At 54.2% G+C, this 17,039-nt stretch overlaps 1 protein-coding gene across 3 annotated transcripts in view; it reads right to left on the reverse strand.

Annotated features, from left to right (window-relative positions):
- The window catches only part of PKD1 (polycystin 1, transient receptor potential channel interacting), a 79,434-nt gene that overhangs the window by 27,917 nt on the left and 34,478 nt on the right, over nt 1-17,039 (reverse strand). For 2 of the 3 annotated variants that reach the window (XM_042036888.1, XM_042036887.1), the window contains exons 5-15: nt 15,176-15,844; nt 14,730-14,913; nt 11,576-11,790; nt 10,513-10,625; nt 10,306-10,432; nt 9,153-9,430; nt 7,790-8,515; nt 6,630-6,761; nt 5,029-5,204; nt 4,514-4,647; nt 357-3,979 (exon numbers count right to left, since the gene is read on the reverse strand). In XM_042036888.1, coding sequence (XP_041892822.1) covers nt 357-3,979; nt 4,514-4,647; nt 5,029-5,204; nt 6,630-6,761; nt 7,790-8,515; nt 9,153-9,430; nt 10,306-10,432; nt 10,513-10,625; nt 11,576-11,790; nt 14,730-14,913; nt 15,176-15,844 — 6,377 coding nt within the window. The remainder of the gene's footprint in view (nt 1-356; nt 3,980-4,513; nt 4,648-5,028; nt 5,205-6,629; nt 6,762-7,789; nt 8,516-9,152; nt 9,431-10,305; nt 10,433-10,512; nt 10,626-11,575; nt 11,791-14,729; nt 14,914-15,175; nt 15,845-17,039) is intronic. The other variant, XM_042036889.1, reaches the window with a different exon arrangement.

A 17,039-nucleotide genomic window follows, 5' to 3' on the forward strand; every position in this document is an offset into this window, starting at 1 on the left:
AGAGCCCTGAGCTCCCAGACTGCATCAGCAGCTCCTTAACTCCCTCAGCGCATGGAAACAGCAGCACTGACACTGGGAACCAGAGGCCAAATGCCAGGGAAGCAGCAATGCCAATGCCTCCACTTCCAGAGCCAGCCCTTCTGCCTTGCCCAGGGACACTGCACTGCACCACTCCTCACACCAATTTCTGTATCATCATCCCGAGCTGGGAACTCAACCTTTGCAACCCTCCTTCTAGAGCAGCTCTGTTAAAGATGCTCACAAAAGCTTCTCTCGACATCACATCACCCCAGACAGGTTTGTGGTGGAGCTGGAGCTCCAAAATGGTCACTCTGGCTGTGCAATGCTGCTCTTACCTTGGAGGAGGATGTGCAGGACCACTCGTATAACAACGGGGTCTGCTCCCCGTCATCCAAGTTTGGGTCATAGGATTTCTCCCCATCCAAGATTAAGTCCTGAGTGTTGGACCATACACGGTATGACCCCCCGTCAATGATTGGGACCAGCTTACTCGGGATCACAGTCACATTGGCAAAGATGCTTTTGGACAGCGGGGTGTCTCCAAAGGAGACAATAAACATGAAGCAATAGTTCCCAACTTCCAGGCCAAGTTTCGGGATAACCAGCTGGGGCCTGTTCACGTCGACATTCGGCAGCCGGATCCTGCTAGAGTCATCCAAGTTCATGCAGCTGGGCGCTCGGTAGATCTCCCACAGGTGCTCTGTCTGGTACTTGATGCACCCTCGGAGGTCAATCTGTGCCTCCAGATAGTTCCTCTGGGATCTCTTCATAACCACCTGCGGTGGCAGGGCCAACTCCACCTCAGGCTCCTCACACTCCAGGACTTTGACGGTGACCGTGAGCTGGGCTATGAAGAAGCTGATGAGATTGGTGGCATTCACCTCCACCAGGTAATCCCCGGGGCTCAGGTAAGAATAGTTGGCCACTGCAACCCTGGTGGTTTGAGTGGAAGAGCCATCCCCAAAGCTCCACAAGAACTCAACGCTCCTGCTGCTGGGCACCACTGTGGCTTCAAACAGGGCCGTCCTGTTGACAAAGGCATTGGTGGCACTGAGGGACACCTGGACTATGGGGTCTTGCACCTGGATGGTTCTGGTGATGTTGATCCTTCCCAAGTCATTGAAGGCAACGAGGTGGATCTCCAGCAGCCCTGCAGCTTCTGGAGTGTAGGAAACGCTCTCTCCTGATGCAGCAACCACGGACCGGCCTCGCTCTTTCCACAGGCAGAACTGCCAGGAGAAGGACACGCGGGAGCCGCTCCCCACGCGGGCACTGAAGCTCTTCTCCGTGCCCGTGGGAATGCCCTCCTCGCAGCAGTTCAGGAGCCTGATGTCCTGGATGGGCTCCAGGACAGAGATGAGCACCTGGGCGTGGGCAATGCTGATCTGGTTCTGCACAGTCACAGTCACCAGATAATCACCGCTCTTGGTGAACTCATGGGTGTACCTGGAGCTGTTGAGCACCACGGAGTAGTCCCCACTAATGCTCACCAGGTAACTCACAGAGGTACCTGACAGCATCCTGATCTCAAACGTGACCTGTTCCCCTGGCTCCAACACCTTCTTGCTGGCGACGACTTCCAGACCTTGAATCCTGTCCAGCACCGAGATGTTCCTGCTGGCCAGAGCCCAGCTTATGTCGTTGGATGCATTCAGATGGACCGTGTACAACCCTGCCGTGGGGAACGTGACTGCCACGGACTGGCCACTCAATGTGCCATTTGGCACCTCCCACAGCCACGTCACTTCAGTCCCCCTCTGCAGCTCCCCCTCAAAGACCACTGTGGAGCCTGAGGAGACATACCTACAGTCCAGCTCTGCTGTCCCTATACTCAGCCCCTCGATGACCTCCTCCACACAGACAGAAACTGTGGCATTGGTTGAATTCAGTTTGTTTTCTGCTCCAACGATGACCTCAATCATTCCAGGGCTTTGGAAGGAGTGTATAATAAAGGGTTCAGAGGTGACAGGAGAGGAGCCGTCCTCCAGGTACCACACGTACGTGATGCCAGTGCCACTGGTTATGGTGGTACTTATGTTCACAGAGGCATTAATAGCAGCTGGGTTGGGGAAGGCGAAGGGCTTTAGGACACCAAGGCTTTCAATGAACTCCAGTGTCCTGTTAGCAGTGGCACAGCCCAGCATGTTGGTGGCCTTCAGGTAGACAGTGTAGTTCCCAGCTTCCAGGATGCTCAAGGGGAAGGTTTTCCCAGTGAAGGTCTGCACAGCATTGCCATCCCGTTGGACCACCCAGCTGTAGGAGATGTTTGTGCCCTCTCTCACCACAGCCTGCAAATGGAGTGTTTTGTTAGTTGGGAAATACATGTCCTCCACCAGGTCACTGCTGGCCACCTGCAGGCCCTCAATCTGCTCCAGGACGTAGACGTAGATGCTGTCCTGCAGCGAGCTGATCTTGTTCTCTGCCGTCACAATGACGTTGAATGTGCCCACAGAGCGGAAGGTGTAGGAAATGGTGGAGGAGCCTTGGATAGGAGTGCAGCGATCGCAGAGGATCCACGAGTAGCGGATGGCTGTGCCAGCCACCAGCGTGGCTACAAAGCTCACGGAGCCATTCAATGGCACCACTGTCCTGCTGGCATTGACGGTCAGGCCAAAGAGACGCCGTTTCACGGTGATGTCGATGGCAGTCTCGTTGGAGCTCACATCGTTCTGCCCCATCACTGTAACGCTGTAGTGGCCTGTGCTGTTGTAGGAGTGGGTGGCCACTTGCCCAGGCTGGACAGTGCCATCCCCAAAGTCCCAGCAGTAACTCACTTTGGTTCCATTCATGCTGGCAGAGAACAGGTAGATCTGGTTCACCTCCAGAACATCTGTCCCGTTATATTCAATCTTTGCAACCCCAACTGGCTCCTGGACCTCCACAAATGCCGTGTCATTGTTGAAAGAGACATTGTTGGAGACGGTCACCGTGACCAGGAAGACCCCTGTGTTCTTGTAGGTGTAGGTCACTTCAGTCCCACTTGACCTGGTGGATTCGTTGTTGCCAAAATTCCAGCGGTAGCGGTACTGGTAGGGAGGCACGGCACTGACCTGGAAGGTGGTCTCTTCCCCGAGCCTCACGAAGTGCTTGGAAGGCAGGAGGGTGACATTGAGGATCTCCGGCTCCACACAGACACTGGTGAAATAGTGAGCCTTGTTAAAGCTGCTGGAGAGGGTCAGGGACAGCGGGAACGTCCCGCTCCGGGTGAAGTTGTGCATCACCACAGGGTCCCCACTGACTGTGACATTGGACGAGCCATCTCCAAAAGTCCAGTCAAAGACGTACTCCTCAGGATTCCCTGTCACGTAGGCAGTGAGCTGCACATCTGGGTGCTCCAGGATGCAAGAAGTGGGCTCTATTCTGAGTACTTCCAGGACAAATATCCGGACAGGAACCGCCTGGGAGACAGAGTTCACAGGATTCACAGCTGTCACGTTCACGGTGCAGTTGATGTCCTTTATGTACACGTGTTCCACCACTGGCACCTGACTCCTCAGCACTGTCCCGTCCCCCATGTCAAATGTCCAGGTGATGCTGTCCCCAGTCTGCACAGAAGCGTTAATGGTGACGGCTGCTCCCAGCTCTGTGGCCTCGTCCGCGGAAACGCGGAGCCCCGTTATCTCCTCAAACACCTGGTAGCACTCCACGGTCTCCACGCTGCTCACGGTGTTGTTGGCTGTCACGGTGACGTTGTACACCCCTCTGCGGGGGTAGCTGTAGGTCACGGTGGGCTGGATCTCCGTGAGCAGGGAGGACCCGTCCCCGAAGTCCCACGTGTACACGACGCCATACGGGGATGGCAGAGGAGTGGCTCGGAAGGTGACCAGCCGGCCCACAACCAAAACATCCTCCTCTGCCTCCACCTTCACATCGATCAGGTAACTGTGGACATGAACTGGGCTCAGGTGGGTGAGGTTCTCGTACTGGTTGGACACAACAACCATCAGGGCATATTCTCCTGCATTGGGAGAGAGCAGAACAAGGGCAGTGTGAGGACATGCCTGTCAACAGCTTCTCAGTGCTGTGGGGGGTGTGACAGGGCTGCAGGGGACACTCTGCTCCTGTGCTGTGCACACCCTGGGCTGCCCTGCTCTAGCCCAGGACCAGCAGGAATTACAGCAGGTCATGTGTGTGGGGATCAAACACCAAGAAAGGAGCCAGTCCAACAGGTAGAGAGAAAAGATTTTCTTTCTGCTCACCCACAGAACAGACCCTCCCTGCTGCCCACCCCTCCCACCAGCCCGGTGCTTGCCTGCCCCTCCCTCATCCTTCTGCTGAGACTGCCCAAAAAGGGGCTGTGTGTGGTGGACCTGCTTCTTACAGAGTGGCCAAACTTCCCCGGGAAATGGAGTTATAGAGGATGGCAACTGCTGTTTGCTCAGGAACGAGGCAATGACTTCCAAGCTCTGGTTTTACTGGAAGGTGCCTCATACACCCCTCACACCAAAAATGCCTGAGCCCCTTCTTCCCCAAAGAACTTTGTTGAGCATACCTGGGTCTTGGTAGATGTGTGAAACATTGTGCTCAATGACAACCTCATGGACATTGGGATCAGGAACAAGGAAAGACTTGTTGTAGGGAGGTTTGAACAGATATGTCTCCTGGACACCATCTCCAAAATCCCATCTGGAGAAACAGGCAAACCATGTTACACTGCACAACAGGAGAACCATGGAAATCCCAGAGGAACCCTTTCAGGTCAGGGCTGGGTTTTCAAAAAAAAACATAGGAAGCAGAATGTCAAGTATCAAAGCAGTAGCTGTGCTGAGAGGAGCACAGCACTGGGAAGAAGAGGGAGAACCCAAATTAAAGCAGTGTTGTAACACTTTAAAAGAAAAGGATTTCAGCCTGAATGACAGATATGTGACTGGCCCCCACTCACAGGGATTTCACACTAACTAAAGAGCAGCTGAGATGGATCAGCTGGCCCTGGGAAGAGAAACAGTGCAGGAAAGGTAAGATGTGCACAGAAAGATCTTAAGTTTGGGCAAGCAGCAAAGGACTCACAGGAACAGAGCCTCCACAGCCGAGTCCACGTGAACCCTGGCGCTGAGCTCCACGCTGCTGTTCTGGGGCAGCACTGGCAGGATGCCCACCACGCTCAGGTTCTTCATCCTGTTCATCATCTCCACCGTCACGTTGTAGTTGACTGTGAAGTTGCTGACGTGGTTGGAGGCGGTGAGCTGGGAAGGACAGTGGGACAAAGAATGGGTTTGGGACCCGTTGTGGGGATCACCCTCTGAGTGGGGCTTTTCTGGACTGAAGAAGCACCACCAGGTAGGTAAGCAGGTCAGGGCAGAGAGAGTGGCCACATCTTCACCACTACAGCCAGTCCAAGGAAGGACTGGTGCTACAGCAAGAGGATGAGGAGAGGAGTTTCTCATCCTGAGGCTCCTCTGGCTCTGAACTTGCCAGCTGCCCCTTTGCCTGCTCCAATGTGCCCTGCAGCTCCAGCTGCTGAGCACAGGCACCTGCTGCCCCAACGGGACAAGAGCCATCCAATTTCCTCAGGACGGTGGCAGAAAAGTGGCTTCAAGCACAGCGGGGATGGGAGAGGCTCATAAAACCAAGCACACGAAGTGCAGCGCCAGGATCCCAGTGTGGTGGGCACAGAGAGGGAGAGCAAGGCTGGGCAGACGAGGGAAAGGGACACAAGGGACTGAAGAGACATGACAGAAGTAGAGCAGAACCCTCAAGATCTTCTAGGCATGTAACACTGACAAAGCATCTTCCCCTTCTCACCTGCAGGAGAGCTGAGCTGCTGGCAGAGGGATCCTTCAAACCCACTGGAACAGACCTCCCACCCCAGCAGGTAAGAGAAGCTCGTGTCTAGGCTTCTGTGGATCTGCTGCACCAAACCCAGAGCCCCCCAGGCTAATGGCACCTTGGCAGCTCTGTAAGTGAAAGCAGCCCAGGCCCTCAGCACAGTGCTTCACCCAGCAAATTAGTGCTGCACCAAGCAAATTAGTGCGAGCGTGGCCTTGGGGCTGGGCTGGTGTCTGCTCAGGAAGCCGAGTCACCCTGAGAGCAGATCCAGCACCTTGGACCAGAGCAAACTCTGCAGGGCATGACAGACAAAGATATTCTGGCCAGAGATATTCCTGGCCCACAAGAGACACCTCCCTTGGCCCAGACTCTGCTCCATCCTTCTGGGGTCATGGCGAAACCCAGCATTCCAGTCTGCATCAGGAGAAAGAGACCAGGACAGAGAACACAGGAGCTCGTGGGAGAAGCTTTGTCCTGCCTATGGAAGTCTTATGATGCATCCTGCCTCTTCCAGGTTCTGAATCCAGATCTCCTGTCTGCCAGGGCAGGGGCTCCCTGCTAATTCCTGCTAGGGAGGAGGAGGAAACACAGACACTCCATGAACAGAAAGAGGAACTTGGAGAAAAGAGGAGAAAGCAAAGAGGAGGAACACAGCGAAGTAATGTAAGAGTGGAAGAAACTATTTGCATTTGCAAGAGCAGCTCAGCGAGAAATAGCAGACGAGCACAGTGAAAACCTCAACTCAACTCTGCCTTCTCTCCCTGCTGCCTTTCCTGAGGAGTTTGTGGGATGAGATGGAAACCCAGGGGTGAAATGGTATCATGGGAAAGGCCTTGGCTTACCGAAAGCTTGTACACAGCTGGGCTTTGGTAGATAACGTTGAAGACAACATTGTAAAAAGTGAAAGATGGCTTATCATCTACTGTCCATCGGAAAGTCACATCTGACCCAGCCTCCATCACAGGGATGTAGCTCTGAAAGGCACGAGAACATTTCACACTAGTGCAAGAGAAAAGCATTCCCAGCACTTCCCAGGAGATCTCCAGTTAAACTGGAGAGGAAGCAGAGCCAGACTGGGAGGCCCCCACACCTGCAGTGCCCTCAGAGCATGGCAGAGAGGTGACAGATCATCTGTGGCTCTGCTGCTGATGGAGAAATGCAGACCCTGACTTCATAAATCCCCAGCAGAGCTGGGAGCAGACCCCACACTCCGTGCTCCCACAGCCCAGCACTCCGCTCCTGTGATCAGGTCTCTCTTGCTAACTAAAAAACCTTCTGAAATCTCTGCAGAAACAGCCTGGCTTTAGCTACACCTGTAAGCTGAGCCTCTGACCCTCGTCCAGGGATGGTGCCTGACCCAAAGGCTGAAGGGGTTGGACAGGGCAGGTCCCTCACTCCAGCAGTGCCTCCTGAGCAGCCTGTGGCAGCAGGAAGGGTGAGACTGAGAGGTGCAGGCACAGGATCTGCCAGAAGCAGCCAGAGCTTGTACAGAGCATTTGGGGCAGTTACTGAGCAGCTTCCCAGGGCTGTAGCTCTGGGGATGGGGGACTGGAGAAAACAAGACTGCAAACACCAGAGGAACTCGAAGACTTGGAGGGGCGAAACATTTTTACAGCTTCATCCAGCTGATGTAAGGATTTAGCAGAGCAAATCTAAACACCTCAAGGACCGACTACCTCAACAAGGCAAAACAAGGTAAATACTGGCCTTTCCTAACACCCCTGGTGTCCCGGGAAACTGGACAGACAGTATTCTCTTGCAGGAGGCACTGTCTTACCTCGGGGGGTCCAAGGGGATGTGCAGCTGAGCTGCCTTCCTGCTGGAGAGCAGCAGCGCTGGTGCCACATGCTGTGTCTGCAGCAGTGCGGGCAGCACGGCCTGGCAGCTTAGCAGCAAGCAGTGCTCCCCTACCCCACCACCCCCAAGCCAAACACACCCCTGACAGCTACAGGCGAGGGCTAAACCCACGAGGGATAGGTTCAGAGCAGCAGCCAACACTCACCACCCGTGTGTTCACCAACACTCTGCTCTTGGGGTCGGGGGTGGCCCTCAGCCCACGGATGGGCTCCTCCACCTTCACCGTGACCGTGATGTTCTGGGAGCTCACCGCGTTCTCCGCAACGAGCACGTGGGTGCTGACGCCCTCCCCGAGGCCACCCAGCTGCACCACAGCAAACCAGGTGTCGTTGGTCTCCCTGGCACACAGCAGGGCCACGGCCGCCGGACAGGTCGCCACAAAGGGCACAGTGCGGTTGTCCCCCAGCCAGCTGGCAGTGGCGTTGACCCCCGAGGACAGCTTGACCACGAGCGTGGTGTGGTTGGTGGGCAGGTACACCCTGGAGCCCTGGGGGGCGGGGTGGATGACGCGCAGGCCGGACACCCGGGAGGCCACCCGGAAGCTGCAGGAGAGGTTGGCACTGAAGACCCCGTTGTCCACGCTGGCTCGGACCGTGTAGTGACCGGGGTGCTCCAGCCCTGCGTTGTGGGGGCTGAGCACTGGCACCAGCTGCTCCTCGGCATAGCGCACCCAGACAGAGCACAGGGTGCTGTTTGTCCTGGGGGGATCCACGGAGCCGTCGGACGGGCCCGGTGCCCACTCGGAGGAGTTCCTTCTGTACACGGAGGTGGCACTGGGGTGGCACTGGAGGAACGACCCCGAGCTTGCATTGTGCTGGATACTGAAAACATCCCCAGCCCTGACAAAGATGTTTTCTTTTCTGAATGTGACCTGCAGAGAGAGGAGACATTCTTGGATTAATGCCTCACGTTAAGAGCATTCACCCCCAACTTCTGCCCAGGCAAAATGCTGGATTTCCTGCCAGGTGGGAACCAACAGAAATGGTGCAGATCCCAACACAGCACGGGGAGACCTTTCAGCACTCCACCCTCCTTGGCCTCTCTGAATCAAATGTGCCAACACAGAAATCAGCTTTATACTCCATCTCCACTGTGTTAATGCCACAGGAACAGCCCATGGAATCTGCACAGCCTTTTCATGGAATCATGGAATGGTCTGGGTGGGAAAGGAGCTTAAAGCCCATCCTGTTCCATCCCTGGCCATGGGCAGAAACACCTTCCACTATCCCAGGTTGCTCTAAGCCCTGCCCAACCTGGCCTTGGACACTTCCAGGGATCCAGGGGCAGCCACAGCTTCTCTGGGCAACCTGTGCCAACTGCTTTTGACCCTTCTGACCAACTGTGCTTGGCACAGGGGACTACAGGGAAACCATGGCCCATGTGACACTGGGCACATTCCAATGGACTTCAGTGGCTCCATCTGCCAAAGGGGAACAACCCAAACTTACCCAAAGCCCTCAGGAGAAAACTGCCCCACTTACTCACTGGTTACAGCAGTAAACACTGACCTGATACTGGGAAGAGGGGCCAGCTGGTACTGTAAAGAGGAATTCCTTGAGGAGTTCATAGCTGGGCTGGCTGTCGTTGGGCTGCAGGGACCCAGGGGCAGGGCTGATGCCAAAGGAACTGTTAGCACACTCAGTCCCATTGCAGCAGTTGTTGTGGGATGAGCACAAATTCGTCAAAGGACACCACTGGAAACCAGGAGGACATTCCAGCAGGGTCCAGTTCCCGTCATCCTGAGCGCTGGGGAATGGTTCTGTAGCATTGTTTTCCTCCTGGTAGTCTGGAAGCAGTGAAAGAGAAATCAGTGATCACCACTCTGATGAGTTACACTACTAATGCACTTCTTTGCTCCAAATTCACCATTTTTTCCACTTTGATGATGGCTCCATTCTTAGTAAAAGCTGCAACTGCAGCACATCCTGGTGCTATGTAAGGGTCCAGTTTTACTGCAAAAATCCACCAAGATCATTAAAGCCAAGGCTGTCTCTTTTCCAGTGAGAACGTACCAATTTGCACTCTGAAAGGATCTGTGCTCCAGCAAAAGCAAGTCCAAGTGAAAGCAAGAGCTGGCCTTGACATTGAAAACACATTAAGCAACTTTTCTGAAGTTAATGTTTCCATGTCAAAGTATCAGCTTGTCAGTGTCAAAAAAGATCCTTTTGTAACCAGCCAACCCTACAGCTACAACAAACATTCTGCTGCAGAATTAATTGTTGCCAAAACTGTGACTGTTGGGCTGTTGTACAAGGAGTAAATGGCTTTTTAGATTATCTCATCCATCAAGAAGAATGGGCTCAGGAAAATGTTCTTCCTTGTTAACCCGTGGGGCCAGATGGACCAGAACACATTCCCATTTGACATGAGTTTTCACAAAGTAAAAAGTACAGCTCAGAAGATTAATGAGCTTCTACACATGGTCCTTACACTCACGTTCTCCTCATGCATTTAGAGACATTTCTCCCTCTATTATTTTCTCCAGGATAACCACTTCTCCAAGACTTTCCAACCCTACTTGTTGATCCTGCACTTTAATCTCAAAAAAAAGAACCAAATCTCTGAGTGTTTAAGGTCAGAGGACCAGAGGGGCCACAAGGCCAGACCCAGTTTGATGGTGTCACCTCCAACAATCCCACAAGTGTCGAGGAGAAGCCTCACCTTCCCCATCCATCGGTCTGTGCAGCCGGAACCTCACTTGGACAGGCTGGTGCAGCTCCTGTGTCACAAACTCCAGGGCAGTGAGAAATCCCTGGTGCCTGAACACCAGCTCCGGGAACTCCAGCACCTGCAGAACATGCACAGCTCTCACCTGCCCATGTCCCCAGGGATCCCTGGGCAGCAGCAGGATGAGAAAACCCCTCTCACCTCCTCAGCCTGCCGTGGAGCTGCCGGCACAGCTTCACTCACGTTCCTCACGGCCTCGTGTGCGGCGAACACAGCGTCTCCCTCAAAGAAGTTTTCGGCATTTAGGAGAACTCCTGTTTACAAAGGAAATACTTGAACAAAGCCCATGAGACTCAGCAAGGCCTGAGGCCATTCCCTCCACCCTGTGAAGCTGCAGCAGGGCTTGGACCGCTCAGGAGTCTGTCCAGCTGTACTGGAGGAGCAGCTCTATAATCCTGTACCTTCCTTCTCCTTATAGGTGTCTTGATTTCTTTCTCATCCAGCACAAATAACATTTTCATTTGTAATGTTCAGCAATTTTGACTTCTAGGAACTGTGCAAGTAATTCTCCCTTCCAACAACTAATGATTTGCTTGGAATTTCTGAGCACAAGGAATTTCTGAGCATTCCTCATCCTCCCTGTGCCCCTGGACTTTGTGGGAAATGTGGCCGTGACCAGCTGGTTTCCAGCAGTGGCAAACACTTGTGGCTCTCTGGGGACTGGGCTGCTGCCCCCCTGACCAGGCCAGTGGCCTCTCTGGCCATGGCTTTTCCTTCTTCCCTAAATCTTCTGCCCCGTTTCACGTCCATTCTACTTCTTTTTCTTACTCCCTACACCAGTGTAGAAGGTTTGGGAAGTTGCATACCCATAAACCCGGAGAGCACACACCACATCACACCTCACCTCATCATCTTTTGAGCCACCCCAGCATCTCCCAGATTACACAATGAAGGACACTGGGCCACCAAGGCAGCACCATGGCCTCAGATCCTGGCAGCAGCCAAGACTGCTCAAATAAGAGGGAAAAGCTATTTCCAGTGCTTTGCCTTAGACCTTTGCTCCTCTCTCTCCTTCTCATGGCAAAGATTGGAATAAACCAAACTCTTCCTTTTGGGCTAAAGTTGGCTTTCTGGAAGTTGGGTTTGGGAATACTGTTGCAAGTCACACTTGTTTTTTGGCGATGGCCTGGATGAGCCTCTCCGTGCAGTGCCAGTGAGGGGACACCAGCCCACCCTCGGTGCCAGCAGGGCAAGCAGAGCCCACCTTGTGGCTTGTACTCGCAGACGTAGCTGTGCTTGGCCATGCACAGGTCCGTGTTGCACTGGCCCGTCGGGCCCATCCGCACGCAGTGGTCAGCGTTGGAGGGATGGGGTTCTCCTGGCAGCCAGTTCTGACAGCTCTCCAGATTAAATCCTTCCCCTCTCTGCTGCGCTCCAGAGCTTGCAAAATCATTGAATCCAATCCAGACATCGAGGCTCCTGCAAAAAAAAAAAAAAAAAAGAGGGGGGAGGGGGGATTTCAGGAAATCACGAGTATTAGAAAGAGCTGGGACAGCTGCCATCTATGGTTCTCTCTAAAAATAATAACAACAGCTCCATCGGGGTTCCATGGGCTGCATTTCATGAAGCCTTTTAATTATTAAGGAGTTTCAGTATCCACTCTACCACCAGAATCTCAGGAACAGTCCCTCCACAGCACAGCATCGCTCTGCACCAGCCTTTCCACCTCTGTCCCAAGATCCTGGTGAGGGTGGGGAGGCCCTGGAACAGGGTGCCCAGAGAAGCTGTGGCCACCCCATCCCTGGCAGTGTCCAAGGCCAGGTTAGATGGGGCTTGGAGCAACCTGGAAGAGTGAGTGGAAGGTGTCCCTACCCATGGAAAGGGGTGGAACTGGATGAGCTTTAAGATCCCTCCCAGGCCAAACCATTCCATGATTCTGTGACCAGCAGGTTGACTTGAGCCTTACCCCACTCTGAGCAGAGTACTCTGTTACCATGAGCTGCCCACACTGCAGCTGAAATAACCCTCCCAGATTCTGCCAAGCCTGTTTTGAGTCATGACCCAAGAAAAATGATCTGGTCACACAGAACTGTCTGGTAAAGCTGAATCCCTTAGAAAACATGTGCTTTTTCTGTGCAGACCTGTGGGATTTACCACCAGTCAATGCTCCACTGCAGGTGGGACCGGCACCAGTGCAGGATCAAAGCTCAACAGTGCCAGGTCTGGGAGCTCCTGCTCTCCTGGATGCAGCTCCTGGAGCTGATCAGCTCCTCGGCCACCATGGAAAGGCAGCAGCCAGAGGGGACAAGCAGAGCCTGAAGCACTGCAGGCAGCTGAACCCCCCACACACAAGAAACTGCCAGGCTCCTTTTAGGAGATAGAATGTCCCTGCCCCATTTGGAAACTGGCTGAATCCCTGCAGAGATCCTGGTGGAAAGTGCTGAGAAGTCTCACAGTTCTGGAGAACTGTTTCTAATCGCACCCAGCAGAATGGGAGGCGTTTGTTCCATATTAACTTCTATTAACTTCTCTGTATTAACATCCTGCACCCTTCCAAGCTCTCAGCTCCTTCTCCACGCTCCCTCCTGCAGGTGGAAATCAATCCTGCCATGCCCTTGCCTGCCCCAGCGTGCTCCCAGGGTGGTACCACGGCTCTGCAAAGCGGACTGGGGAGATAACTGGTGATAAGTGGTGCCTCTCCACCCCCAGGCTCACACCAGATGAAATGATTCATGAGGTCATGCTGAAAAATGATGACAAAAATAACTTGTTCCGTGAATCAGTAGTTTTCACTGCAAATGAGATTAAAAAATAAATAAGGGCTGTGTTCTGCTCCTGAACCACTGGCAGGGAATAAGGGAGAGCAGGGTAGGAAACTGCCTGCCTGCTGCCATCAGGAAAACTCAGTGGAGATTTTCCTTTTCTAATTCCAGCTATGATCTAACTGCAAGTCATCAGAAAATAAAATGTAAGAAAGGAAGGAATAACTAAAAGACAAGCTGCTGCCTGGCTCCCACCCTGCCCCACTGCTCAGCGCATTCCATTGCAGGGGGAACAGGAGGACTCTGAACACCCTCTTTTGAAGCAAGATGTGAGCTCTCCTCTACCTCTGAGGAAGGACTGAGCTGCCTTGCTGGGGCAGGAGGAGCAGAACAGGCCTGGGGAGGCTTGGAAGGGCAGAGGGGCAAAAAAAAGTGGGGTCCCCTGGATGGTCCCATCCTCTGCTTCTGCAGGCAGGGAGGGACCAGCTCAGCACATGCTGCTCCTGGGGAGGCCATCCCATGTCAGGAGCAAAGGAGAGGAGAGCTGCTCAGTGCCCTAATGGGAAACAGCTTCCTGCTTCTGTCATCTTCCCATAAGAAACTATGGAAGCTGCACGTTCCAAAATCCTGCAGCTCGGCCCATTGGCCTTTTCATCACCAGGGAAATCGCATTCTGGAGCTGCCTCCTTCATGTTCATCTGCATGGATTAATAAAATAAATATATGGACTAGAGGGGGGTGGGAAGGAGAGCGCTGTGGGGCAGCAGCTGGGGAACAGCCCTGTTCCCTCCAAGGTCTCGTGATTTCTGTGTGCCGCAGCCCAGCAGCTCCACACGCAATTCCTGCCACATCCCAGCACCCAGTGACCAGCTCCTAACCCGTGGAGAGGGACAGCCTCCATTCCCCAGAGCAGGGACCACATGTTTGCAATCTCAGCATCCAGCCCTGTGTGAAGGGAACAGGGCATGGATACAAGAAGGGGCTGTCAGCCCTTGAGCGGGAGCATTCAAAGCTGATGTCACACGCAGCTGTTCCCTTCCATGTGCTTTCTGGGACGTGTTTGTGAAGAGCCCATCTCCCACAGCTGCAGCTGGGAGTGCTGACAGGGCCGTCAGGCCCTGAGAGCTCTCCTGGTTGTCCTCCCTCCCCCAGAATGACTTGCTGGAGAAAGGGCACTCAGAGGGGCGGATTTAATCAAAGGCTGACACTTGCAGCACTCTCTGTTTATAAAGCCCAGTCCTGAGGTGGAGCAGATGCTGCTGGAGAGGAGCACTGATGTTTCCCAGGATGAGAGACAGGAAGGGGAAAGGTCTGGGCTTTGGGCTGCAGCCATGTCTAAGGACACAAGATCCCTTTTCACGACATTTCAGAGGCATCCACAAACACAAACACAGGGTACAAGAAGCCCACCAATCTCTCAGTTCCCAACTGTGATTTCCAGCCATCCTGCCCCATTCCTCTTCTTCCCTCCACAGCCTTTAAGGAAAGAAGCCAAGTCCAGCAAGGGCTCAAGCTCTGCTCGTTCCTCCTCTTTGTTCAGCAGCCTCACTCCCACCATCTCCCCATACTCAGGCTACACACAGCACTCTGCAGACATGCCCTCAGGAACCCAAAATCTGTCCCTAGGTGATCCCAATCCTTCCCCTCCTCACTTACCTGATGACATGAGCAACCAGGAAGCTCTGGATGTCAGGGCTGCTGACAAAAGCCAGGTCCCCATTTCCAAGCTCCTGGCAGTGCCGCTGTGCCTCCAGCCACTCTGCCTTCTCCACCACTAGCTGGTAGCAGTGGTTATTTCCCGGGAAAACCAAGCCCTCAGCAGGGCACATGGGGTGAACTGCTGCAGAAAGAACACAGGAATGATGTTCTCTCTATGGGCCACACATCCCAACCCAATCTGGGCAGAGAGGCTCCAGGAATGTCCCAGTCCCGAAGCCAACAAACCCCATTGCTGTTAAAGCGCAAAACACTGCTCAGCCAGGGAGCAAGGAGTGCCCAGAGGAGTCATCCCTCATCCCTCACCCCTCACTGGGAGGCGAGGCCAAGGGGAGGCCCAGGACCCAGTGCCAGCCATCCCAGCACCCCCAGCCAGCCCTGCTCACCCCTGCCCAGCTCTCCAGTCTCCGCAGTGATCCCGTACAGCACCGCGAGCCCGGTGCCGCCCCTATTGCGGATCCGGATGTCCAGGCTCTCGTTTGTCATGACCAAGGAAGGACATTGCAGTTCCAGCTGTTGGGGTGAAGCCACCACCTCAATTTCTGCCTGCTCATATAGGATCCTGGAGCCCACAAGGATGGTGGCAGTGACATTGTACTGCCCGGGTAAGGCATAGGTGTGCACAGCTGTGTGTCCAGTGGTGTTGAGAACCTCTGTCTGGTCCCCAAATTCCCACAGTAAAGTGCTGACAGCAATGGGAATACTGACATTGAAGAGCACGGGCTGGTGCAGGCTGTACCGGGGCTGGAGTCCTGTGAAAGACACAGGCAGCTGTGCCTGGAAGGGCGAGGGGACAAGTGAGGGGCCACCACAGCCCTGCCCAGAGAAATGCTCAGTGCAAAATGGCAAACAGCCGGAGGAAGAGTTTGTCTCATGGGCAGTTCCACACAAACACTGCCCCTGGGAGCCAAAACCTCCATACTCCTGGTCTTGAGAGTAACAGAGGGCACTGCAGGTCTCCTCGGTGAGGTTCCCAGAGTGGACAGACGTGAAGAGGATGACAAGCTCAGCTTCTTCAGTGTGGTTGCCTGTCAGACACGTGATGTACTGAGCTCCTGCAGGACAGAACAGAAGATCCTCTTGCAAAACAGACACTGGGATGCCATGGACTGGTGAGACCCTCCAAGAGAACCACCCCACACTCCTAGGAATGGAATTCCCCTGCGCAGTTCCTACTCTGAGCATTTCCTTTTTGAGACTTGCCTGGGAAGTCTTTAATCCCCCAGCAACAGTTTCCAAACTCTTTATGCTAATTAGTGATGACAGAAATAACAAGCCAGTCACACAGATTTATGGAGCAGCAGCACTCAGTAAATAAAACAGGGCTTTGGAGAGACCGACATTCCCATGGGACATGGAGCTGCTGAGTCTGACACTCAGAGGAGCCCACAGTGAGACCATGACAAAAGGGTGTCCTTTGGTGGTACCCTGGCTTGGTCTGGTGCAGAATGTTTCATCATGTGCTGCCTGGGACCTCCAGCAACAAACCCAAAACCAAACACGCTTGGGCAGTGGCACACTGGGGACACAGGGGAGATACCGATGGACTCTCCACCAGGCCTACTCTCTGAGGCACCTTTCTCCATGCGGAGAGCCAAGAGCTTCCCTCCCTGCAGGAAAACATGGTGCCGGAGAGGAGGGCAATGCCAGGCCCAGCTGCACCCGAGGGGGTGCAGGGATGCCCACGGGAACAGCACGTGCTGCCGACAGGGAACAGGGACACACACGTGCATGGACACAGAGCCACGACAGCCCCGGGCCCAGAGAACAGCTCATTCCCCTGAGTGTCATCCCCCCCTCTCTGGCTTGCACGGGGTGGGACGTTTCCCTGCCACAAACACCCAGGCAGGGCCTCTCCCTCGGCCTCTGCCCACGCGGCCTGGCCACGTTTGCTCCGCTGTTGCTGCTGGTTGCTACAACATCTCCCCCAAACATCTCAACAGCTCCAGTCTCGTGCGATCTTCCCAGATCAAACCCATCCAACTGTCCAGCTTCCTCCACGGCCTTCCGGCAAACACTGAGCCACTTCTCCTAAGAACAGTCCCTGGAGAGGAGCACGGCATGGGAACTGCTCTGTTTTCTACCACCAGCCTGGTCATTCTTCATCCCCTGCCGGTCACTAAGAACTGTCAGGAGCTGGCAGGCTGTCCCAGCCTACTCGCATTACACTGAATTACCCAGAAGGCAGCCTCACATTATTGTTTCCACACTGGCTTTAAGTAGTTCAAGAGGCAACAACTGATTATCAAG

Source organism: Corvus kubaryi, unplaced genomic scaffold (assembly GCF_017639235.1).
Source record: "Corvus kubaryi isolate FWS band 111438036 unplaced genomic scaffold, C.kubaryi_AGA036_p1.0 37387, whole genome shotgun sequence".
Lineage (NCBI taxonomy): Eukaryota > Metazoa > Chordata > Aves > Passeriformes > Corvidae > Corvus > Corvus kubaryi.